The 26,575-nt window shown below is 39.1% G+C and overlaps 2 protein-coding genes across 7 annotated transcripts in view; one reads left to right on the plus strand and one right to left on the minus strand.

Annotated features, from left to right (window-relative positions):
• The window catches only part of LOC115246022 (CREB-regulated transcription coactivator 1-like), a 29,569-nt gene that overhangs the window by 2,350 nt on the left and 644 nt on the right, over nucleotides 1–26,575 (minus strand). The window contains exons 1-11 of one of the 6 annotated variants that reach the window (XM_029824590.1): nucleotides 25,803–25,986; nucleotides 23,761–24,009; nucleotides 10,077–10,332; nucleotides 8,337–8,448; nucleotides 7,991–8,141; nucleotides 6,724–6,816; nucleotides 3,765–3,917; nucleotides 3,309–3,425; nucleotides 2,931–3,092; nucleotides 1,535–1,540; nucleotides 802–864 (exon numbers count right to left, since the gene is read on the minus strand). In XM_029824590.1, coding sequence (XP_029680450.1) covers nucleotides 802–864; nucleotides 1,535–1,540; nucleotides 2,931–3,092; nucleotides 3,309–3,425; nucleotides 3,765–3,917; nucleotides 6,724–6,816; nucleotides 7,991–8,141; nucleotides 8,337–8,448; nucleotides 10,077–10,332; nucleotides 23,761–24,009; nucleotides 25,803–25,916 — 1,476 coding nt within the window. In that variant the 5' untranslated portion in view covers nucleotides 25,917–25,986. Of the gene's footprint in view, nucleotides 1–801; nucleotides 865–1,534; nucleotides 1,541–2,930; nucleotides 3,093–3,308; nucleotides 3,426–3,764; nucleotides 3,918–6,723; nucleotides 6,817–7,990; nucleotides 8,142–8,336; nucleotides 8,449–10,076; nucleotides 10,333–23,760; nucleotides 24,010–25,424; nucleotides 25,667–25,802; nucleotides 25,987–26,575 lie in introns of those variants that run through there. The other 5 variants (XM_029824589.1, XM_029824591.1, XM_029824593.1 and 2 more) reach the window with 5 other exon arrangements.
• On the plus strand, nucleotides 19,723–21,526 carry LOC115246029 (pheromone-binding protein-related protein 6-like). The gene is made up of 6 exons (XM_029824607.1): nucleotides 19,723–19,865; nucleotides 20,084–20,168; nucleotides 20,540–20,628; nucleotides 20,704–20,806; nucleotides 20,909–20,973; nucleotides 21,145–21,526. Exons 1-6 carry the CDS (start codon nucleotides 19,806–19,808, stop codon nucleotides 21,160–21,162), a joined length of 420 nt encoding a protein of 139 aa, XP_029680467.1. The 5' UTR covers nucleotides 19,723–19,805; the 3' UTR covers nucleotides 21,163–21,526.

Raw genomic sequence — 26,575 nt, forward strand, 5'->3', positions numbered from 1 at the left:
GGGAGCGAAAAGAGGGTATCGCGTTAAGGCCTCGCGTCCGTGAAACTGGTCCTTCTGAAGCGCAGCACGCACGCGATATAAACGCATATTTCGCTATATGTGCATACATAAGAACGCGTTTCCGGGTCGGTAGGATATCGCGATTATTATTATTATTAGCCTACATTCTTCTAATAAACATTTTATCAGGAGTTTGCGCGATTATAACGCATTTTTCCCGCCCGCGTTACGAACGGCTTCATTTAAAATATTCTCTCGACGCAGTGAAATGTTTTAAACATCAACGTATATAATATATGTACGTGAACGCACGCACATTGAGTATGATATCTCATTGTGAGAGTAATATTTTCACTTAATCCGTGAATATATATTTCATCCTGGATCTGACATTTCTCCTTCGTGCAGTGCGAGTTTCACGCACGAGAATATATTTGACGCGTGCATATTCAACACCATAGTATAAAAGCACCGTGAAAGGAACATGGTATTTAAGAATTCGCAGTTTTTTTTTTTATACCAATTAAATAGCGTGTATAAAAAACAGTGTATTAATCATACATTTCTCTTTTTCTCTCTCTTAAGATTTAATAAATAAATTTTAAATGTTAAGAAAAACAATGATTCTCTATGCTCGATCTTTTATATAATTACATATACGATTATGATTACTAATTTTATGACTCGGAGAATCTTGCTTTTTGCGAGAGCCTTATATAAAGAAGTATACGATAATGCCGGGAGTTATTTAGTACTGAACTTGCATAAATAAAAATGTTTCAACTAATGGCGATATTTCACCTCTATCTGCGTGGTCCAGGTGCAACCGAGTTCCATCAGCTGTTGCGCGAATTTCGGCCACTCCTGAATTATGAATGCAGGCAACAGATAAACAGCAAGACTTAAGACATAAGTCTAGAGGTCTTAATATATAATCAAACGTAATTAGCCGTCTTTCTTTTTTCATAATAAAGCTAGTTTCAATGAAGACCTATTCTTAGATGCAATACTTTCGGCCGCGATCCTAACTAATTATGATTTATAATTAATTTCATATTAGATGTATCTCTCTTTCTCTCTCTCCCGTTAACTAAAAAAAAACGTGAATCGTAATTTGACGCTTTAAAAAATGGAAGATTTGACGGTGTAACTGAGTAGAATATCAAGTGACTCCGTGTAGGAATAATTCATACGAATCATTCGCTTGGAATAATTCATCGTTTAGCATTAATTATAGCTTTGAAGGTCAAATCTCGCCTGAAGAGGAATAATGTTGGAATTCATGAAACTGATCAGCTTGTAAGCGGTGACTCGAAAAACTGTATGTATTCCATGCAAAAATATTTATTACATTACTAATGTATTAATTGAGATATGTAAATGAGACATTTATGAAGAGAGCGTGTTAAATTTAAGATTGTAAAGCCAATTGGAACATAATTTTGTAATTCCATCTCAAAATTTCGATAAATGTTATCGTGATATGTATTTGAATTTGTGTTTTTTTTTTTTTTTCATCCCATGCTATACTTACCAGTCCCTTCGACATGCATAAAAAAAGATTGAGCGCCAATTAAGATCGGGTATCCTTTAATTAGTTATAATTGATGGATGTAGTTTTTATATAATCAAGATTGCCGCGATAGAATCACAGAGGGGGAATCAGAGAGAATTATATATTTTTAGCGTGCTCGTATCTCGTTGCTCGAGCAATCGGAGTGAAAAAAAATTCATTACGACGATCTCCCGATTTGAAAGTATCGATTGCCTTTATCAGCAATATTGACATGAAACGTGAGTTTTTATGACGTTACGCTCGTGTGGTCGCGTGTATACCTATTACAAGCGTTATAGCATGCAGAATGCTCTCTCTCCCTCTCTTTACGGAAGCCTGAATGTAATTATGCGCGCTGCAGCACCGTGTAAAACGTGCAGCACGTGCGTCTTACGTTCCAACCGCGAATATAATGTAAGATAGACGGATACAGACAAAGTCTAGCTAGTTCTCGTAGACTACACGCGTCGAAAATCTCGGAACGATCGTTTATGAAGACAGGCTGTCTCAGAGAAGACGGGAATTATACGAGGTGAGTCGAGAAATATAATACGACCGAAAAGGGGATGATTTCTCTTTCAAAAGTAAGTCGAATATATAGAATAAAATTTTGTCATACGAGGCATCGTTTTTGAAGAAACCAAATTGAAAAATTAAAGGCACACATGTACGCTTTTTTATTTTTGAATGACTTTGTATTATACATTATCAAATTTATCTCGATAGTAGTTATAAAAACATGTATTAAAAAAATAGAATATTCTCTCTATCGAAAAAATAAAGTTTATTTCGGCATTTTATAGATATAACTTCTGCAATAACTTGAATTGTTTTAAATTATTTTATTAAATGGAAAAATGTATTTTTATATTTATATTTGAACAATATGATGTAAAATTTTTAGAAATCACATTGAAGCTTAAAAAAGTATTATTAATTTAAAAAAGTATTATTGATTTTCCAAATTAATTTTCTCATACAATAAGATTTTATTCTACATTTTCGATTTATTTTTGTACTTTTCGGTTATATTACTTGTCCCGATTCATCGAACCTTCCTTATCTATGACAAAGCTTCGATGATAAAGATAAGAATGTCGAATGTACAACTGGACCACTGGCTGACGTGTCGATCGAATATTCGCGATAGCTTAAAAGAGAAAGAAATTGTTTTTTTTCCTGAATAAGACTGTCAAGCGAGACAATTTAAATTTCATGAAGCTTTAAAAGATGGCAACTGTCAAACACGCTCTATATAAAAATTGAAAAGTTACTTTCGCGCGGAGATGTTCGTTCACGTGACACCTTTCGCGAACTCAAATAGATAAGTCAGTCCCTCTTTAGTCATGCTTAAATAAATAAATCGCTCACGTACCATTGTGAATTGTTCGAAATCCTGTTGAAGGGCGGCCGCTTGCGCCTGATTGATGAAATAAGTATTCTGATCGATAGCGTCAGACGTCAAGCTGGGCGGACCCGGATGTCCTGTAGGACTAGGCGGCGCCGATGGATTATTGCTATAACTTAAGGGACTTCCCTGAAACAGAAAATGCACGTTGCTCTTAGATTTGTCGCAAAGAACCATACACACTACAATAAAGCTTATCTCGTGAGATTAATGGAATTAAATCATACAGTTACTTGCATTTATTATTTTTAGAGATTAGTGCAATCTATCAATGACTCGAAACTGTTGTTGCAATATGTAATAATCTATCAATATAGAGTTTATATGTACGAGATGATCTCTCACTTGAACTGTTAGACTAGGTGACGATTGCGGCGAGGGCCTGTTCACCGGCTGCGTGGATCTGTACGATCCCAACGAATTGAGCTGTTGTTGTGATTGTTGCTGCGCCTGTGACGTTTTCTGTCGGGCATTAACAAGAAATTATAAATGATTATTAGCAACAGTTACTTCTAAATTTTATAATACAATAATATCAAAACTAATAGTACGTTATATAACATTTTTCTATATATCTTGAATCGATAATTTTTTCAAAAAAATAAAAATAAAAAAAACTCAAACTTTTTGACCAACATATAATTGCCAGCAAATGTCAAGTATCTTTTAGATATGTAAAAAGAACCGCAGTAGGATACGATAGACACTTGTGTCTAAATACTTTGTAATATAATACCGAGTATTATTTGCAGACACACACACACAAGAAAGGTAGAAATTTTCGAAACGATCGATACTAACTGGACTTTGCGGCGGCACAGGACTGTGCGATTGTTGATAAATGTAGTGGCCGGCAGTCGGGCTGTGAGACGTCGCCGTCGGCGCCGGTTGCTGTGGATAGCTCTGAAGATCCTGTTGCGAAGTACTTGTGCTGTTTTCCAGTGCCACACCCTGCTTCATACCCATCGCTATTAACGATCGATCGTCGCTCTGTCGCCTCTTTCATTTTGCTCTCTCACTCTCTTTCTCTTTTTTTTTTTTCTCGCGCTTTCGCATAACTAGACTCAACTCGATAAACGCTACATAGTCGCAGCAGGCTCGCGATAATCGATCTCTACGTCGTTGATTACAGCATCGGACTTGCGGAAGCGGTTCGCCGCGACAACCGAGTTGCTCTACTAAATTGGTAGCAAACGATTTGGGCACACAATAGTGAATTTTGAAAGGAGGCTTAGATATTCACAAACTCTGCTCGCTTCTGGCGATCGAGAAATGATAACGTTTCGAGCACATACGAGCTGTTTCGGAATAACGGAAACTCTAAACCACGAAAAAGATACGTTCCAGGAAAATGTTCCCCGAAAAAGAAATTCGAAAGTCCTTTTTAAGGGAGTCGCTTTCTTAAAGTATCTATACTCTCGATCGCCAAAACACGTGGCATCCTACAGAGCCAATTATACCGTTAAGTTATGACGCAAAAATGAATAATTTATGTAAATGCTACAATTACGTTAGAATTATCTGTGTGCAATACTTATCTCTTCCTTCTATCAAATCACAATTATCGCAGCATTATTTTCTGTTTCGCGTTTATTTTAGGACCCGTTGCGTTGGCGAACCGATGTTGTATACGCCGGCTATATATGCGTCAGCATACATGCGTTTCGCGCTATTGATTATATTTCGATTGTTTATCTGCAAGCTCGGTGCTATAACAAGCAAAAAAACAGTAAAAAACGTCGACGGCTTTTTGAGGGCCATCGCGCGACTAAGAGGCAGCAACACAAGCGTAATACCATTATATTACATACGTGAGAGCTGGTAAAAACTGGTGTGACTACTAACCTTACACGTGTGAAGAAACCTAGAGTTAACAGGCACTGATAAATGGTTCTGCAAAATAACAAACACAAACAACCACTACAACAAAGGCAAAATAAAAAATAAATAGAAAATTAAGAGAGACGCGTTGATAAAAAAAAAAAAAAAATCCACGCGTAAAATTTCGTTCAAACTTTTCCGATTCTGTCACCGAAATTGTCACGTCCTGATATTAACGAATGAGAAACAAGCGACAAAATAAAATTGCATTGAAATTGTCCGATATATTTTTTTTCTCCTTTTTTTTCCATTAAAAATCTGTCGCATCTGTAGCGACGTAGTTTCCTCGCGAATTTACTTTGCGATTTGCATAATTTCCCGCGTTCGCAGGACGATCGAAATTATCGAGCGGACTCGATAAATGTTGTTAAATTCCGTATTAATAATATCAGGACGTATTTAGGTCACAAGTGCTTTCCACAGCGTGCTGTACAAGTTTCATTTCGAACTTAACACTGCATAACCGCGCGCAACATTATACACGTATTCTTGTCATGTTACACGTTAATCATGAGATACCTAATCACATTGAAAAAAAAAAAAAAGAAAATCGATATTCAACTACGATAAAATTTGTGTATTCGAACATTGAGAAGGCATGCCGCGGATTGCTTTTTCGCGAAAGATACTTGAATCTTTTTCTGCTTAAAAAGCAACGGCGACCTCGAAATAGCGATACTGAAAGTAGCATGAAAGCAATCCAATTACATGCGAAAATTACTACTAAAGGAAATCGTTTGCGTTTATGTAATACGCGTGATTCGCTAAATGTGATGCTCCTCACGATAGGTGATACTTCTAAAATTTTCTCTTTCATTGCACGCACGCACCAATCTGTATCGTTAATTTCTTGTCGGATACACTTATGTATCTATTTCTTTTTCTGAAAGCAATTGCAACACCTTAAGAGATTCTGGCACTACTCTAATCGAATCGTCTAACATTTAAAAAAGCACAGAAAAGCATAAAGAGTGTTCTCATGCAACCATTGCATCTCTCCTAAGTCACATTCTCCAATAAACAATATAATTACACGGAATCGAGGTAATATTTTCTTACCGCGATTATTTCTTTAAGAACTGTATACATTTCTCAAATCTCTATTTGCGTGATGCGTGAATTTTGTTCATTTATTTAGAGAGTACACGCTATATATAATTACAAAAAAAGTTTATTGTAGCTTTAGATATATCTAAAGCTGCGGAAAAATGCATTCTCCTCGATTCCGTAATCTATTATTGAACAAATACGAAATATCCGAGCAATCGACCGTCATTACGCAAACTTAATTAAGTCTGGTAAGCAACATATCCTCAAAAAGTTTTCCGAAACAGATGCTAACAGTCTTCGGGGGAGCTATAACTTTGAGGATTCCGAGCGGAAACGTGACTTTTCGACTGACGAATTCCGTCGCGAATCCGAATCAATCACGCTTTAGTTGTCAACGAATAATTTTCGTAATCTCATTTTGTTCGGAATTGAGTCTCCACTCGTTCGCGAGATGTCGGAAACATTCCGATCGTTTCGGATATTAATCGCATATTTATAATAAGTTAAGTGACGAAAAACGGAATCACTCCGGATCGGAAACAATTCCGAACAGATAGATAATAGCTCCCCAGATTCGAATCATTTCGGATATCTCGCATATGTTGCAACATACTATGGCAGTGGTTCTTAACCGAGGTCTACGAGTCCATCCATACACGAGATGGATCTTAAATAAAGATGATGCGATGAACTTCGGGTTCTTTGGAGAATTAAGTAAATTCTTAAAAAAAAAGAGCCCTCATATTCGTGTCGCTCGTAATTAAAAAGCCACTGCGCTATAACAATATAGGCACAATCTACAATAATACGGGGCCGCGAGGATATTTACTTGGACGCTTGACGGATCCTGTGAAAAGGACAGCCTACCAGCTTGTGCCAAGCTGGTCGGCGACAGGTTTGTGGGACTGCTCGTTTGAGGACTCTGGAATATACCAGCGGTTCGACCATTTCAAAAAAAGATTCCCGCATATTTTCAAGTTTGGTAAATCCTACTTGTCTACGAGCCTGTTTGTACGAGATTGCGGCTCGATGTCTTCGCTTCGTATATCCGCGAGAGGATGGAAAAAAAATATATATGCATATATGAGACGAACGCGATCGCCGCAAAAAAGAGAGAATCGCGAGGAAAAACGCGATGCGAATGAACAATTACGATATCGACATCTGCCTTTTAAATTTTCTCTAATTGAATATCCTTTCGTCGACGGTATCAATTGTAATACGTTAAGTTAGTTAAACGATCTCGCTCCGTTCAATACAAAAGCAAATTACTTAATATCGATGATATCGCCGTTCTTTCTAAAAGTAAATGTTTTTTCCGGAAATAAATATATACTAGCATCTTAGAGAAAAATTTATCAGATTTCCCACAATCACAGATACAGATAATTTCGCAGATTATTATATAATATGTAAAACACACATATATATAATAAATTTAATGTCTTAGTGTTTAATTTTTGCTGAGATAGAATCTTAATTTACCCAAGAATTCGTAAACTCTGAATAAATTTGAGAAATTCTATACACAAATGTCAAGTTTTTATTCATCAAAATCTTGTAAATCAAAAGAGATTAAAAGTTCAAATTCTGATCTAAAGTTTAACTGATCAAATATCGAGGTATTGTATAAAGACCAGACGGATTAAATTATCTGTTAAATGCCAACGAGTAACGATGTTTATTTTTAGAACCTATTTGGCGATTGTATATTCGCGAGCAATAATCAAAATATTTTCGTGTTTCTTACTTGACACGTGCAAAATCTCTTGGAGGAACATATATATAAATGCACGCGCGAGCCGATAATAGATGCGTATTAATAGTATTATTAACACTCGCGCAAACTATCTTATATTATAGTACGCTATCGTTTTGGATGTCGTTTGACAGATACTTTCTCCGAGAGAGTCAAAGATAGATAGAGAAAATGAAAAAAAAAAAAAAAAGAAGAAAAAACGTCGCTGTAAAAGCGATGAAGACTCGCTTAGAAACGTGCAGCCTCGCGTAAAGTGCGTGTAAGATCGAGCGGAAAGGAAAAGAGAAAATGTTATTATATAGTCGATAGTATGCGATAATCAATGGGACAAACTTACGTTGCTGAACGGCGTACTACTCGAATGATCCTCCTGATCCAGAGGAGTATGAAGAGGTGACGGAAAGTGTACGTTGCTCAAGTCGGGCAACGACCCCGTGTTATTGCCTATCGGTATTTGCTGTCCCGGTGGTTGCGAACTCGGGTATATGCTGAAACGGAAAATTTCGCGAGGATTGCTACATTAACGCGAAATAAAAACGAACGCAAGTTTTATCGAATTTAATACCGCGATATTGACACAAAAATATCGTAAAATTTATTCTTTATTCAATCAGAACACTTTCGCAAAATCTTTGCCGGTCGATAAAAAGCGTAATTTTTGAAATATTTTCAAGGACACGTACTTAATCCCAGGCACTCTAGGTATTTCGCACGAGGATCTTGGTCGTGGGACTTCGATGAAACCGTGATGAGGATCTCTGTTGTCGCTTCCGCTCCCGGTCATAACGTGCTGATCTGTTAATTACAGAACACGATTTATAAAGCTTCGTAATCTCGTGATGGGGTATCATAAAAAGCTGCGATATAAGATATTAATGCGTCGCTCACAGAAATCTAGTGCATTTTTCATTCGTGCACGTTTTCTTCGTTTATATACATTCGGAGCTATATATTACTACGATACCGAATACAAAACGGTCATTTTGGTACAGCATCCTTCGTTACAGTTGTGCAGTATGCATGTGTTTCTCAAACTAGCTATCCAGTTTCTACGGAGCAACGTAATACCGCTTACTAACGTTACTATCGTATAATATTTCACTTGCCTCGTCTAGCGTAAAATTACTCTGTTGACTTTCATGATTTGTGTCGAGATAATTTTGATAGCTTTTACCAAAAAATGTAATATATTATTACTGCTCTAAAAATTTTGCGTGTCATGTCGGTAGCAAGAGAAAAACAGAATTTTATCCGTAAGTAATTAAAATAATATATATATATATATATAATAATTATATTACATTATTATAATTAAATCACATTATATATAATTATAACAAAGTAACATTAATTTTTGTCGATCTAAAGATTAAAATTTTGGAAGTTGATTCGAAATAATAATTCAATTTTACGAACTTCACATTTGTTTGGCATAAACTAGAGGCGCCTGTAATTAGCTTCGCGAATACAAGATGTAAATTAAACCGCAAGAATTTCGGATTTATAGTTTGAAGTTGCAAAAGCGGATTACGCTGTGTGTGCACTTCAAAGGCAAGCTCGCAAGAGGTCTGACAGGTCTTTGCAAAATTCCGTAGGTAGCTGCTTAAGAGAATGGAACGGCGTCGCGATATATAACGAGGTAATATGGTAATGACGGAATTTCCGAGCCGAGCCATTCGCGCATCAAAAAAGAAGCTTCGCGAAAACGACGGTATTTTACATAGATGAGCAACTAAATGGCGCTAAAAAAAAACTATATTATTCTCTTTATACGCAAATATTCGATCATGCTCGATTCCTTAAATGGGACAGAAAACGTGATTTTTTCTTCGCGCGAAATAAATTATGCAAATATATATATTATATACGACGCATCATTTTACCGGGATCTTATGTAAGGCTGTATAAATTATAAACAACATTTGCGCGACGAGTTTCACGTATTACTTTAATTAATCGCCTTCCTTTTTACAGATAAACTACGAGCGATTGTAAGGAAAATTACGTTAAAAAAAAATGTGATGTTTTTGACAGAATTTAGATAAGATACATCGGATGTTTCTTCACCGCGATACATCGGATTGTATGGATCGCGAGACGAAAGGGGAGCGTAAAGAGTTGTGTGTATGTTTTGATTTACAAAGGAAATATTCGAAGAAAATAGATATTATAGTTCCGAGACATCAATTTCCGCAGATAAGACAGAATGCTTCGACGAAACGTTATATTACGTAAGACTCCGCCATCTCGACAGATACGCAACCGACGTAAACATATACGCCCGACGGGGTTTTCCATAACTTTTCACGCAGCATCCGTTGTGAGAGGAGAGAGAAAGCGCCTGTCTCTGTCTCTCTCTCTCTCTCTGTATCAAAACAGGTTTTATGCTTTGCAAATAAATGAAAACCGACATGCGTTGCTACCTCGACGATGAGGTATGGCGGAGGTTGATTGACAAGCCTCGTTGGCGCTCTGATGCAGAGCCGAGTCGGAGTTTGTTCTACGCCAGGTATCCGGCGGCGGTGGCGACAGGTAAGGCACGCCGCTGTACGGCGACGTGTCGTGTCTCTTCTCCATGGGTCGGGATCGCATCGGTCCCACCCCCATGCTCCGACTTCTGTTGTCGCTACGATACACCATGGAGTTGTGCTGCATCTCCTCCAGATTGCTGAGCGCCGTCTGCAAAGATGCACGCAGAATTTCTTTGAAAATTTCGATCGACATTACGGCGACGCGATAGCGTGCAAAAAAAGATGCAACACGCGCACGTGTATGTGTATGAAAGCGATGTAAAATCGTTTGTAAAAAAACGGTGTTACGATGTAAAAACATTTATAATTCGTGCGGTAGCAGATAGTAGGTATGTACAATACATGCGTGTCATGCATTTTTATTTTATTGCGGTGCATTTTTATGCAATTGATTTGCATAAGTCACGATTATCATATGATACACACGTGTCTCTCACGAAGGATTACACTGCGTCAAAATAATTTCGGAGATAAATATTCTATTGCTCGGGAAAGGAGACGACTGCGATTCGATCCGCGAGCTAAATAAAAATGAAGAAAGAAGAATAAATGACTTACATGAGACTGCCAGAAGCCAAATTAATCCCTCTACTTCACTTGTTGTAATTTTTTTAATTTTAGTATCAGAATACATAATTAGTGCTTCGATACTAAAATTGAAAGGTTTATAAAAAGTGGAGTCGATCAGTTTGGCCTCCGACAGGCTCATAAACATATATATCGAGGCTACGAAAATCAAGATTATTAACGATAATTAACTAAAGCTTTCTAAAAGCTATTTCGCTGAATATAAATTATAAAATCAACCGCCAACGAATTTTCGCCGGATTCACGAAACAGATTCGCGCGCCTTTACACGCGAGGGGGAGAAAGGGAGTCGAAGGGAAATAATTCATTTCTATCTTCGTGCTACGGTGGCAAAACCCATTTTCCGAACCCACTCCGGCGCCGTTCGACCGACGGGCGAGGAATTTTCTCGTTTCGCGAATCCCGCCTCATAAAGCATCTCTCGTCTGTCTGCTTTACGACCCCGTCGTCGCGCGCGTTGCCGTTTACGGGCGGCGATTAAAACGACGTAAAGAAATTTAATGCGGCCATTTCATGCCGTCGTAGATTCCATAGAAATCCCGCTAAGTGTTGGGTGTCTCACACCTGAGAAAAATCATTACGCGATGGAGAAGAAATTCGCCGCGTCGTCGAATAAACTTTATCACGATATTTCGCCTTTTCTACCGCGTGTGGCGAAATTATATGCCGGAATAATCTACGGAATATATCGCCGTCTCACGCTTTCCGTCACGGCTATTTTTACCACACATTTGATTATCAAATTATAAGCAAACATAGCAAACATATATTGCGACCAGTCTCCCTTTACGCCGCTTGCAATGACATGTGCGACAAGGGATACTCTCGAGATGCTGTCTCGCGCTGCTTTGTATCCCGAAAGAAAGAAGGTAATCTGCAAATTGAACATCGCTAACTCGGATCACATGATACCTGCGTTTCTTCTCCAAGAAATTCCAGGTAAAAATTATCCGAGCTATACATATCATCCTTTCTAAAACTTAAATTGCTCTTTAATATTCTATCTTTATCTTTGCGTTCTCTTATCTGGCTTTATAAGATTTATACATAATGCGAGAATAAATAAAATTATTTGATATAATTTATATAACACAACAGCGTTCGAATCAATTTAGATCTCGCGAGACTTGCTCGAAAGGGGAAGCGCATTACTAAAAAAAAGTGACTTTCAAAGCCCGCTATAAAAGAACATAAGCGTCGGATTTTGACGGAGATAAAATTATTTCTCTCTCTCTCTCTCTCTCTCTCTCTCTCTCTCTCTCTCTCTCTCTCGTGTGTGTGGGATTCTGAGCTTCCTGTCTGTGGCGCAGGACCGCGAATTTAATAAAGAAATCTCTAGCTGTTCCCCTGTTGGCCGCCATGTGTTGGCCGAACGTGGGTCGCACAGCTATTACCTAATATCAGTTGAATTATGCGATAAACACGAAACGTCTCTACCAAACGATTATGGGCGTTCATGAACGACATTGGACAAACGCGCGTGTCGTCTGCTCGTTAATCACACTATCAGTTTCGAAAGGCGTTTCGATTATCACGCCGGAAATGGATGGGCGAGTAAGATGTTAACAAGCTTTTTTACAAAATTTATTAAATCACGCACATGCAATCTTATTATTAGATAAAAAGTTAAATCTTTTTTATTGTGTGTGTGTGTGTGTGTGTGTATATGTGTAAGATCTTTTTCCATATTCCATCCATATAATCTCTCTTCCGTTTTATGCGATTATATCTCTTTTATCGCGAAAAATTTTAAAAATTCTCGCTCGTCAATGCAATGTTTATATTGCGACGCAACAGTTTTCCGCGTACTTGGAATCGCGTGAGTGACGTAACAGCACAACTACACACGCGATAGATAACTCTCGCGATGGATTTTATCGAAGCGTATTTTGCAAGGAAGCCTAAAAACGCGTCGATGCAAGTCTTAACGAGCGGATCGCCCCTATGTTAGAATACTCCGTTTGCATAATGTGCAGAATATCGTCGTCTGGCATAGTGACGACGCAAGAATAACCCCACCGCGACTTTTTTACGTCGCGCACACGAGTGGTACACATATATATATACACACACACACACGCCACACATATACACAGATGTAACACATACATAGCACGGGCGCGCCGTCTCATCCTGTACGATAGAGTAGATGTTAACATATTCCGTCGCGTATCGTAGTACACGCTCGTGCTCTCACGCACGCGACAGCGATTCTTTCTCTCTCTCTCTCTCTCTCCTCGAGGGCTCTCCTCCTCACCTGCGTCTCGACGCGAGGCTCATTGTCAGTGTTAGTCTCGCGAGAGTAATCTCATGACGGACACGCGAGACACGTCGGAGGAGGGTTACAAAGCCGTGATCAATGTTACGTTACATCGCATCGTCTCCCTCCCCCCTTCCTACCTCTTCTAGCTTTCCGCGTCTCGCCACGCAAAGAGGAATGTAATTATTCCGTTATACATATTCAAAAACGAGATTACGTGGTCTCGCGCCCCGAAGTAGATGGCAAATGTATGGCACGTTATTCATTCAAAGTGCAAAGCACTACGTTGCATTTATACACATATGCCGTTTATATTGTGCTCCCCCTCCTTCTCTCCCGAGAACAGAAAGCAACGAATTTAAATTCTGATTTTACGCCGGGATACGAGAGAAAAAGATTTCTTCTTACTTCTCCGCCCATGGAATAATCATAAAAGCTAAAAAGTATTATATTTTTGGATTTTTCCTAAACCCCTCCGAAAAAAAAAAAAAAAAAAAAGAATTTGCTCATCTTATTTATATGTAAAGGCGAAACAAGTTTTCAACGCGAAATTCCTCGCAACTTTCTATTAATCATTTATAACCTTTATATATTTTTTTTAATCGTAGCGACTTTCTATTAGTTATTCGCATCTCTCACAGCTGCACGCAGTATATATTATCGTTCATCAGCTGTCTTGCCTTCCGAGCAATATTATGCGGCTATATAAGAAGAAATATATTTGAAAATGTGTCGTCAATTTTTTAATCCTATTTATTAAATTTTTATACAGATGTGATTGCAAAATTTACTACTACTCTGATATACATATAAGAGTATCTTATATTTTAAATAATTGAGATAAAGAGAGTTCATTTTTTATATTTTAGTTTCGCTAAAAGCATGTTTAATCGGGAACACATCTTTAATCGGGAAATTATATGCCTGTGAAAATTATATTCTTTTTTCACAGGCGATAATCTCTTTGTTAATTTTCTTTAAAATTATGGTTAAAAAAACTATTTTCGAAGGTTGCGCACGCGTCAATACGCGAAGTTCACGCCTGAATGATGAGAAAAAGCACAATGCGAGGTGGAAACCTCTAGGTTCACATGGCATAATTATTGTCACGGACAAAAGATTAATATTTTATTATAAAATATTACTTTTACGCACCGATATAACTTGAGTATATGTATTATTATAAAACGGCAATATCTATACTTGGCGCTAAGAAATTTTGCAATGCAGTTCAGAAGACGCGGTAGCGTCTCGCTAAATATATATATCTATCGTTTTTCTTTTTTTTATTTTTATAACTTATCTGTCTCCTCGTGGCTTGAATGAACTTTAATTTGGTTTTAAGGTCGCGTGCCGCTATTAAATATTCATCCGGCTTATGTCCTTCGGCTCTCACAGATGATATTCAAGGACACCGCGGCCGATCGAACGCCGATGACACTTTCCAGGTTGTAATTATATCTTCGTTTGACCTCTTATGCAAGTCGACCGTCCGATGTCGGATCGCTAACGGTGCAGTGGAATGAGAAATTATGGGACGAGGCAGAATCCCTCGCGCGAACCGCGCCGTGTAAGGATTTTCTCAACGAGAAAATCAAAGACCTTCGGCATTATCGGCATTAATATTACATAATACAAGAGAGATGAATAGATTTTAGTCGGAATTGCGTTGAGAGAATTCCCGCATCAAAATTATTCTCTTTTAAAAAAGTTATAAAAATCTACTCTTTCAAATCTCCAAGTGAGAGACCGTTCGTTTACCCCTTATTTGAAGTCTAAAAAATAAACTTTTTATATAAATGAACTTCATCCTTTATAGAAATCCTTTGGAATCTATAAACGATGAGAAAATTGAAAATAGCTGCAAAATTTTGACTCGGGTTGGGATTAATTTTGAAAAATACTTTTTCGCTGAAAATATAGAGAATGGCGTTCTCCAAAACGAGAAGAGAATAACGTATAATCAAACTCTTACAATTTAACGATCTTAACGGCGAATAGCTCTGAATTCCTGACGATTCCAAATATTTTTGTACAGCCTAGTAGAACGAGAACGTGCGGGACACGTAGTGTATGAATGGGGCGAGGAACATTGTTGAAGAACCGATCGTCGTCGCTTATTCCTTTCTGCGATCTCGTGCTCGCTCGCACAGTTCCCTGCTCCAGCGACCTAGGTCCCTACCCTTTGCCTCTCTATGACAACTTTGCTCCACCCCCACATACACACACACACACACACACACATACGTCGTCGTCGCGACGGCCCGCCGCCGTCTGTCGTCTCCCAACGGCGATGACCCACTTTAGCGAGGATACCTATCCGCCATTCAAGGCTGCTAGTTAGATAAGAAAGAAACAGGAAACCCGCGTTGCATCTTCAACCAAATTCGTTCGTACAATCTATACGCAAACGTGAGATACGCGTAGATAACCCGGTCGCTTTCTCTCTCTCCTCGCGACCTTTCGCGATTCATAAATCATCGCGAGGGTAAAACGGCAGTAATAAATCTTATAGAGCGGGGTCTTAAACGGATTGTTTCGTTAGTATATATTGCCGCAGGCGAAATCCCCGGGAATCTCGAGTATACGAAACAACCGTTATCCTGGAAAATCGATCGCCAGGGCTGCGATGGATGAGAGCGGATCAAGGAACGAAGATCCTGTGTGTTTTCCAAAACAAACACTCTCGCCTACGGAGAGACGATATATCGATGCTCCTGCAAATTTTCGCGATATATATAGCGGGAGCTCTCTCAATCCTACAACGACGAATTCAGCGTCAATAATCGAAACTGCAGGCGGCTGCGGTCGTCGACAATCGACACGCTGGGAACAAATGAAACTGGTGAACTACGAGTTACCTGCACGAGTATAAGCGATCAATATTCCGTATGCGATTACACACACATACATACTCGTCGCGAAGCACGTGTACGCGGCAGTGTTTGTTTTCTACTATATCGCCGGAGCTTGCACGGTTGCTCGCATCATTGGAGGGATGCTATCCTTTCATGCAAACTTTCCTCTAGACATTCTAAAGGGTGTAGAAACATCCTGTCGGAGATTTCTTTTTGCGCTTCTTCTTTCGTTTGAAAAGATATTAAGTCTTTAGATATATTAATAATTCATGAAATTTAAACTTTTTATTATAATATAATTAAGTAATAATTTAAAGAGATCTTTTTTCGTTCTTCATATATATATTAAGTATATACAAATAAAACATAGACTGAGACTTTTATGGAACAACGATGTCAGTCTACGTTTCAGTGAAACGTACTTTATATTTCCAGCCAGCTACCGTATTTCGCGGTCTTAAAAAATTACGACAGTTCTACTATATATAGATACTCGAACGCGGATGTTAGACGTAGCTACAAAAAATGAAGCGTGACAAATGACATCGTTGTATCATTGATCATATCATTTGAGACTGCTGTCTATATTTATCTCGAGAATGAAGGCTCGTACGCGCATCGTCTACGGAGTTGCCATTCAATTAGATCGCGCCGATGCCAGGCCGAGCTCTCGCACGAGACGTCTGTCGCCGCCGTCGTCGGTATGAACGGCGGATACCTAGGTGCGCCGCGACACGTGCGCAGGAGCAGAAATCCGCCGGAAATTCGATCGATTCGGCGCGAGAAAGTTGGACGACGGCGGGAAGACGCGCCGCGGATGCAATCGCGAGCGACGACGGAAATCGCGTCGTCGAATGATCGAACGGCGACGAGGGCCAAGAGGCAGAGAGAGAGAGAGAGAGAGAGAGAGAGAGAGAAAGAAAAGTCTTTTGACCCCGATCATATCCGCGGGGGAGTAGGCCCGGATACAAAACGAAACGTGTCTCTTTGCGCGATCGAAACTTGGCCTTGGCTGCCTTCGGTAGCAATGCACCCGCCCGCTAATCGCGACTGATTCTTTAAGACGCATAGTGCATGTGCATTCGGATTTTCGAGATACATAGATAACTCTGTTTAAGATTGACACTAGTGAATGCGAGACCTTTCTGACAGATTTAAGATAGTCACGAGACGAAATTTCGCTTCTATTTTAATCTCAATCATTTTTTTCGTGCATTCTAGAGAATTTCAAAATGGGTTTAATTTATATAGGAATTAAGCTACTTTGTATCTTAAATAGGCAATAAAAACTATAGGTTAACTAATTCTAAAAAAAGGTTGATTTATTTAAAATATCTGAATAAAGACAGAGATGTGAGATTAAAAATTGAAATGGAAAGTAGAATAAAAATTTCGATTCGGATAATCAGATATTAGAAGCACACGCTGGGGGAGCAATTTGTCGCTTCAACTGGCAACGGAAATTCAACGCAATGCGCGGGGGTATAAAGCGATATATGTATAGGAGACTCGCGCTACCCTCGAACCGCGCGCTGTATCAAGGTCAGAGTGTATTAATAAGCACGACAGAGCTCTCTTCGTGGCATTGCGATGCTCGGAGACTAAACAATGATTTCTTATTGTCCTTTATGATCGATCAGCTTCACGCGAAGCTATAAGACAGCTTTGAAAGTGGTATCACTTATTCAGGAAACACACACAAGGTCTGTCGGTACGAGGAAATGTGACTTTACATTATTCCAAATTACATACAATTTTGCAATACACTGTCTGAGTTTCAGGTGAAACGCTAAGGAAGATCGACCGGTCGGAATTTGAAGCACGCTTACGAATTTCACATTATGTTTTGTCTCATCCGTGAAGAAGATAAGATAACTTGATTACCTTAGTAATCACTAAACTACCTATCTAAATTATCTTAGTATATTGTTTTAAATCGTAATTTTCGTAATTGAAATCGTATTTTTTAATTGACAACACATTATAATCCTTAAGCGCGTTTATTTAGTTCTACCACGAGATGCGCGACGCAACAAATTGTAATTAATCAGATTTACGAGTACAACGTAATCCGATTGAATGGTATATATCGAATCGCATTGACATTATCGATCAAATTATTGTTGCACTGCGTAATCTAATTAATTTTCAATGATTGCAGTGGTAGAGAACAGAGAACAGCGCGTAATGAGAAAATACGGAGGGTCAATCAGACGAGTTCACCGATTCGATTTAATTCACGCTTAAATTGAATAGCAAACGCTGTTTTTTGTCCTCGCGTCGCGAGAACTTATGCGCAAACGTCAATAATAATAATAATGATAATGATGTTAATGATAGTGATAATGATCTCGATATTAAGTTTCGTTATACAGTATAATTAGTTCGTTATGAATTGATACGAAACTATGCTACAAATAAATTGAATACACGAGTTCGCTCATTGTTGATTACATTTGATAGCAGTTACATATCGTAATCTCCGCAAGTAAACAATTATATCCACATTGGCAAATTACACGAATCGTATAATGCGAAGCCTAGCCTATAATTCCAAGTCATTAGAGTGATAATAAGATCGGAAGTATCGAATTGACGTATCACAAATACAAGCACGAGATTGCTATAAGATTTATTCTCGTTTTCCTCGGTCTAGCCTATAATTCCAAGTCATTAGAGTGATAATAAGAGATCGGAAGTATCGAATTGACGTATCACAAATACAAGCACGAGATTGCTATAAGATTTATTCTCGTTTTCCTCTTTTTTATCTCGAATTTAAAATGACAAAGTTAGCCAATTTTCAGTTATTATCATACCCGCTAATTCCCCTGATATACCATGATATTGTCGATGATGCTTACAATTTACTCGTAATTTGATAATCATGCGTTGTATATTTACTGGTTACGACACTGTCCTCCGCGAATATCTTCCGTATTATCAGCGGATGTGCGTTATTTAGTAAATTATCTTTTATATATTCCATATTATTGAATGTAATATATACTGAAATATAATTTATACATTTTTTATTCGAATATTATAATTTCATTCGGCGAAAAAAACAAACATGTTGAATAAATAACGAAACGCGCTTGAAACTTAGAACATGTAAAAGTATCTATGGCAATATAAATATATCGAAATTGAAAACACTATAGGGTCGTGCGTTGAATCAAATAAGCGCCAGTCTCCGGTCTAAGGTCTCAATGGAGTGGCGTTAATTACGTGTATTAAGAACATCCCGTTATTTAGCAGAAAACAAACATCGGGTAATTTTGTAATTCGCGTATAAAAATTTAAAAATTTAATAAAATTTAATAAAAAAAAAAAAAACAAACAATATTTCTATCAAGATGGAAATTATTTTGATTTCAATTATAATTTTTTCTAAAAAGAAAACTACAATATATCATACTGTTTAATTCATTGAATGAGTTTTTATACGTATATATTAACGGTAAAAAAATATTTTATTAAAATAATCGCGTTAAGCTTGAAGCTATCGTGCAAAAAACAGGAAAAAGAAAGCAAAATTTTCTCACTATATAATTTTCTTTTTCGAGTTCAGTTTGATGCGTGGGCAATAAAAAACGAAAAGTTCCGAGCCGAGTATGTGCATCTAAATCTAGTATACATTATCGATACGCAGGATATGTCGAAGGTCGCAAACATACGTAATCCCGCGCTGCGCGCTTCCGTCAAGAGTCGGAAAATTAGCCGGGGTTTAGGCCGGCGACTTTGAACGGCGGAGAGCCTCAATTAGTAAGCGAAGGATATAGCATTAACCCTCTGTTAAGCACGCCCACATCCCGTTGTCGCGGCGTTATAAAAACCGCGCGTAACCGACGCGGATGATACATTCTGTCGTGGAAAAGTGACATATCTCGAGACGAGCAAACGCACAAAACGATGCACGTGTCGGTGATCCTTGGCGTGGTGTTGCTACAGGCGATTTACGTGTCCGCCGGGGTAAGCGGCTTACTTTCTGGCTTACTTTCGATTTTCGATATACCGCGGAACAGAACCCCCCGTCATCCCCGATAGGGGCAACGCGTTGATAATCGCATATAGTAATCCGCTATACTATCGCACGCGCGCGCGTTATTTTATTGAATGGTGCTAAAGTCCGAGACGCGAGAATAAATTCTGCCCGCGATGCGCTCGTAATAAATTCTGATTTTGCCTAGCCACCTGACTGGATCCCCCCGGAAATGTTGGAGATGGTTCAATCCGACAAGGAACGGTGCATGGCCGAGCACGGAACGTCTCAAGGTGAGTCTCGCGACCAAATAGCGTAATCAACATTCGGCCGATAATCCCGTGCTACAGATGCGCTGGCACTTTGCAAGTTCGTTCTCCGAAAATAATATTTTATTACGAGAAGAAAGATTATTTCTAAAATTATCTTATTATAATGGAAAAAATACATTTACTCTTACAATATTTATTCTAAAGCTGAAATATAACGACATTAGAGTATTTATTACTTTAAAAATTGTAAATTTAACGATTACGCATTCGTTTGTACATCAACATATTTTATTATAAATTCCACGACTGCTAAACTTATATTGTAATTATTACTATAATATTTTCTCGGTATAACGCGGGTTTATAATGGACATTTCAATTTCACGAGGCAGCGCTTATCGACGAGGTTAATGATGGGAAACTTACGAACGATCGGAGTATAACGTGCTATATGCATTGCCTTCTCGATTCATTCAGTTTGGTAATTTCTTTACGCATTACTTCGTTTATTATCATATATATAACGAAACGAACACTCATCGAAACTTCGACACAGGTCGATGACGAGGGTGACTTGGAAGTCGAAATGCTGATGAGCGTCATCCCCGAGAACTTTCAAGAAATAGGTAACCAGATTTTGAACAAATGTGCCAAGCAAGGTGAGTCGCGCCTCGAAATGCCTTTTATCCACGATAATTATTATTTTATTATCGTTTCGCGAATCGATCTCTTTCCGTTCTAACTTTTAATCGATATTTTAGACGGCGGGGATCCATGCGAAAAGATATTGAATATAGCAAAATGTGTCCAAGCAACAGTACCAGAGGTAAATGTGTATGTGTGTATGTGTGCGCGTGTGTATGTTGAACGATGTTTTTAGTGAATAATTTAACAAAATTAATTTCGTCTTTAATCATGTTGCGCGGTTAAATCAATATCGTGCAATATTATCCTATGTTTTTCTTTCTAATTAATACGTCTAAATGTATCATTGCAGCTGTGGTTTATGGTTTAATTCAACGCAAAGGAGAAATTTGCTTCACAATCGTGTGCGACACGGACGATATTATGATAGAAAACAACTCGCTCGTGGAGAAAAACGAGGAACAAAGAAGTAGCATAGGGATCTGAATTATGTAAATTAAAAAAAAAATAATATGTATAATAATAATAGTAAGTAATCACGACAAACACATGCGGCCTAACATGAATAAAACTGAGATGGAAAATGTTGTAAAATATTGGATAAATTATAAATATGCATTAAAACAGATCCGAGCACAATAACGAATTGAAGGGAGGGTCGTGAGATATCGATGCATAATAACGAGAATATTTATGAGCGCATGTTTAATTAAATAATTTTTTATGATTTTATACGCCTTTGATTCCAGTACCATTTAACTTTCTCACAACTCGCTCACAGAACTGTATTATTCGTAGAGGGTGAGAGGGGGTATATGCAATTAATTAAACACACAAGATTCGCGTTGTAAAGAACAAATAATACGTGCAGGAGAAAAAATTTATTAAGAAGAAACTCAAATAATGTGAAAAACACCGGATAAGATTTATTAAAATTAATTGGTAAGACCTCGACTAAAAAATTGAAAGATTTAGTGTATGTGTCTGTATATGTGAGAAAGAGAAAGGAATAAGAGGTAAGTTTATAGTTTGTAGAAGTCCGTTTATAGAAACGCGACTTCGTACTTAAAGTTGGCGAATTATAAGGTTACCTTAGACTTAGCATTGAACCCGTCAATTACGCACGAGATAAGAATGCCCCAGTTTACCCGATACTGCCATGATTTCGGCAATCTTATATATAATACGCATAACAAACTATGCTTTCGCGGTTGTAAAATAATTACTTGTTACGCGCGTAGCAGTAGACATAATTACAGTCCTTAACCAACAAATCGCAGGTACTTGCCTATACGCTTTGTAATTTCATGGCATTGTGATCAGCATAATATGCGGAAAAGATATTGCATAATATCTTTATTGGCCCTCTCTATCTAAGATGACATTGCATAATTTTCTTAGTCCATCCGGACACGAGAGAACTTCATTCGAAAAATTTAATTATTATTCTGAACGATGCATAAAGCTATACATTTTGCTACTTCGAAATAATATCAGAATTAAATAAAATTATTTAAATTTTCTCACACACATACATACGCACGGACAATACACGCGTACTTTTTATAAAACAGAGAGTAATTTTTTTCTATAATATAATTTTTAATTAGCTTGCTAATAAATCCATTATAAGTTATCAGGAGATGTTTGAAACTTGACCGTTAATTTACATTCATTAAAACTTTTCGAAACTTTTGATGTAGGATCGTCGCGATTTTGTGACTTTATCTACGTCGCTAAATCCCTCGGGAAGACATTCAAGTTAATTATTAATAACAGGGCTTGGTCATACTTTCATAAAGATATTTTCCACATTCGAGATGTTCTGCATTATCTTAATAAAAAATAACTTTTCGCTGGTAATTAAATGTGCAACTGCGACGTAGACACGATACACAAAGATTACAGAGTTTGATGGATATGTATGTGTGTGATCTCAATCCTTATTAATTCTTCTTAACATAACACGAAAATAATGTTTACATTGGGAATGTATGCATCATTCATATCACTTTATCAACTTTTAATATTTTGTCCACTATTTTGACTATTAATGCGCGTCTTAATTTAATTATCGCTTAAAATAAAATATAGCTATATGATATCTAGTGTGATCGGATATCTTTAATTCGTGCTATTACGTACGTGCCATGCAATTGCAATTTACTGTGCAAAGACATTGCCAAAAAAAGAAAAGGAAATTAAGAAGAAGATTGCTACAAAAAGGAAATTGTCACGATCGGCACAAGTCTCGATCCAGAGTTCCTACTCGCAAAATACAAAGTGGATTTCGCAATCATACCGGAACCTGGCGCGAGACAAAGCGAGTAAAATGCCCGCGATACGGGATGATCCTTAAAAGCACGGAGAAAAGTCTTTCGCATATGTCGTAACATCGTAAAAGAAGCTTTCGCTTTGTAAAAGCTTCAAAATGATGCAACAGAAAATTGTTTCATCGCGAAAACACAAAGTTATTACTTTGAGAAATAATATATACTACCGGCAAATTTTCGCAGAATAACGGAGATCAATTTTATTATTCGAGAGAAAATTTTTCTAGAGCTAATAAAAAAACATTGTGTTTGTGACTGAAATAAGTCGGAATGAATTGAGATTGAACTTTTTTGTTGCGCTTCTATATACATATCAATTTAAAACTTTCGCAACTTGATTTGACATTTATGTCATATTATGTCATTCCAAGAATCATAAAGCTTCGGCACAAAATTAGCAGGAAAAAAAAAAAAGAGTTTCGCTCGCGCATTTCTTCAATTATCTAAGAATCGAATAAATCTATAAGACGGATATGACTCTGACGAGGATCGGCGAGAACGCGATTCGGAAGAATTTTTCTCCGTGAAACGAGAAGGTGGGGTAACAAAACGAAACGTTCGGGAGATAATAAGCCTAACAACAACAACAGGAACAACAAGGATAGCTTCGTTCGAGAGGATCAAGCGGTACAGACCTTAAGGTCGATCGAATGGATCGCGCCGGTGTGCGGCGAGGAGTGCTCTTTCGCATCGTTGCCGCAATTCACATTGTTGTTAACGTTCGGCAGCGAGCCGCCCGCCCTGAACTGATTTCCCAGGTTAATATGTAGATGCTTGCCGCTCGACTGCGGTGGACTGGCGCCGGCACTCTTGACGGACAGCGGGGTCTCCGGTACGCCGGATCCCGTGGGACTAGCACCCACCGAGCTGCTCGCCGAGGCCACCTGTGCAGGTCCGTCATTCATAACCATTGACAAGCGTCGCAAGCGCGATAGTCTCGTAAACGAGCCCCTTAATATTTACGGATCTTCATTCGCGACGAGTGAATCGCGGTTCCTCTCTTTCGACGAATGCGATCTCGCGGAATCCGGTGAACCCGAAAGGTCAAGGATCTTTCGCGTGACGTATCGCGATTAATTTTCGAAAAAATAATCTTGTGAAAATTTCGCAACACACGGCCAAAATTTCGACATTAGATAATATTTACGTCGCGATTAAAGCTTCGTGCGTTCAAACTGCGATTCGCAGTTTCGCATAGGTTTTCCTGATCAAGTTTTCGCGGCGTAATATCGGCCTTTCTATGGACCACGCTCCGATAAACAGGTTCTTATCTACGTAGCGAATTCCATTCTCCGATTGCCGATTCGAACGGTACTCTGATCGGCTATTCTACGAGAGAATAAATTCGAACGAAACGCATACGCAAACTTTGCCGTAAACAGAAATTGCGAAATCTACGACGGAATTCTTTTTCTCGTACATCTCGTACGCCGTACATAAATTGATGGACGAGATATAATAGAGATGCTAGTTTAAATGACAATTAAAAAATATAACAATTAAAAATCCAGAGTTCAATCTACACATTTTCGCTCTAAATTCTAATTGAATTTGAACATCCATGTATATGTATGTATACAGCGTATCCAAATATTTGAAAATTTCTACATGTAAAAGACGGAAATCCAATTTCGTTTCATTCAAGCAGAGATTTTTGCTCAAGAACACTCAGAGATCTCATATCAAATAATCCCGCGCGACGTTTTTATCTTTTTGGCGCGATTGGAGAACGTTCCCCGGTGCCCCATTTTAACCGCGCGCTCGGAGGTGCACTCGAGGACGCTAAATGCATCGACCCAACCTCGCCGACGCTCCCATTGAAAATACTTCGAGGGCCGCCGGCGCTAGCGAGAGAAAGAGGGAGAGAGAAACAAAGAGAGGGAGAAACAGAGAGAGAGAGAGAGAGAGAGAGAAAGAGGAGAGCGGAATGTTTACATGCGCATCGAAACGTATCGAACGCACATTAATCGAACGTCATATTGTTCTAAAAATGTTTTGTTTCTATTGTTTTTTTTTTTTTTTTTTTTTTTTGGTCCAAGAAAAACACCCTCGAATATCGCGTTTCAACAGAAGAAAAATGTAGAAAGAAAAGAAACGCGAAATTATATCGAAATAAGATAACGAGAAAAATAAATTCGGACAAACGGTTCTCTCTCTCTATCTCTCTCGCGTTAGCCGAGTAGAATGTAGCACGAACGATCGATTGTTCGCGCATGTTAAAGCGTATGAATTTCAAGTGGCACATTGATTAGCGCGCGGGATATCAGGCAAGATTGATTCATCGCGTTTAATCGCTCACCGCGATATAGCTCGCGGGCACGCCGCGACCTATACGTCGCGGATGCACCCGCAGGTGCGCGTCGGATCGTCGCGTGCGTCTCGCTCGCGAGAAGCGCGTCGCGCGACGAAAGTTTATGCGACGTACATATATACATACATATATCGGAGCGCATATATATATATATATATATGCATCGCACGAGCGATGCACACGCATGCCGATACGCGGCCGCGCGCGCGATGCACTTGCAGCAGCAGCAGCAGCAGCAGCAGCAGCAGCAGCCGTTGTTTACGTTCTAACATCTGAGCCGAGGGAGGTGCACGGACGGGTCACGGTGCCGCGACACGGCATCGACCCTTTCGGCGCGCGCCAAAAGACCTACTGGTATTTCCTTACTCTGCTCGTGACGTCCGAAACCTCCTTCATGATCGCCTCGAACGCCGCCGAGTCCTGCGCCTCTTTCTGATTCAGCAGCGCGATCTTTTCACTGAATTTCCGTGGATTCGCCATGATGGCTCGCGGCACTAGTTTTTCGCGGACCCTCGCGGAACCCGGAGCACCCACCACCACCACCACCACCACCACCGCCACCAACCACCGCCACCGCCGCCAACCACCACCACCACCACCGCACACAACCACCACTACCGTTACCCGCTAAGCAACAGCACCGACCACCACCCTCGTCGGGGCGCTCCGTCCCCCCTTGCAATTTCTCCCGTTTTTCTTTTTTTCCACTCGTTCGTCGTACCGCGACGCGCACCACCGTTCGCGGAATCTCGCACGGACGACAATCGCGCTTCGTAACACGCGTAAACCGTTACGTGTGCCGTCTCGATAGCACTGGCGAACACTGATACGCAAGATCATGCGGCGCAGCGCGCCACGCGCATCGAGCAGCAGCAGCAGCAGCAGCAGCAGCAGCAGCAGCAGTCGCACATACATAACACGCGTACACATACACGCGCACACACATGCACGCATACATAGCAGAGCACGCGCACGGCTCCCTCGCTCAACCCGGCTCACGCACACGCACACGCTCGCGTATACGCGGAGAAAGAGAAACGCGACAATGCGCGGTAAACGAAAAAAAGAGATGGAACGGATTAGAAGGAGAACGAACGGATACGCGGCGTACGGCGTAGAGATAGTGCAGGAGAGGGGGG

The sequence above is a fragment of the Formica exsecta genome, unplaced genomic scaffold, assembly GCF_003651465.1.
Source record: "Formica exsecta isolate Colony F162 unplaced genomic scaffold, ASM365146v1 scaffold138, whole genome shotgun sequence".
In the NCBI taxonomy this organism is placed as follows: domain Eukaryota; kingdom Metazoa; phylum Arthropoda; class Insecta; order Hymenoptera; family Formicidae; genus Formica; species Formica exsecta.

Bases quoted from the DNA above. Each gene is read 5' to 3' on its own strand.
- LOC115246029 (XM_029824607.1), top strand. From the start codon at position 19,806: ATGCACGTGTCGGTGATCCTTGGCGTGGTGTTGCTACAGGCGATTTAC. The intron at 19,866-20,083 runs GTAAGCGGCTTA...GATTTTGCCTAG, and splicing joins CGATTTACGTGTCCGCCGGG to CCACCTGACTGGATCCCCCC. The intron at 20,629-20,703 runs GTAATTTCTTTA...ACTTCGACACAG, and splicing joins TTCTCGATTCATTCAGTTTG to GTCGATGACGAGGGTGACTT.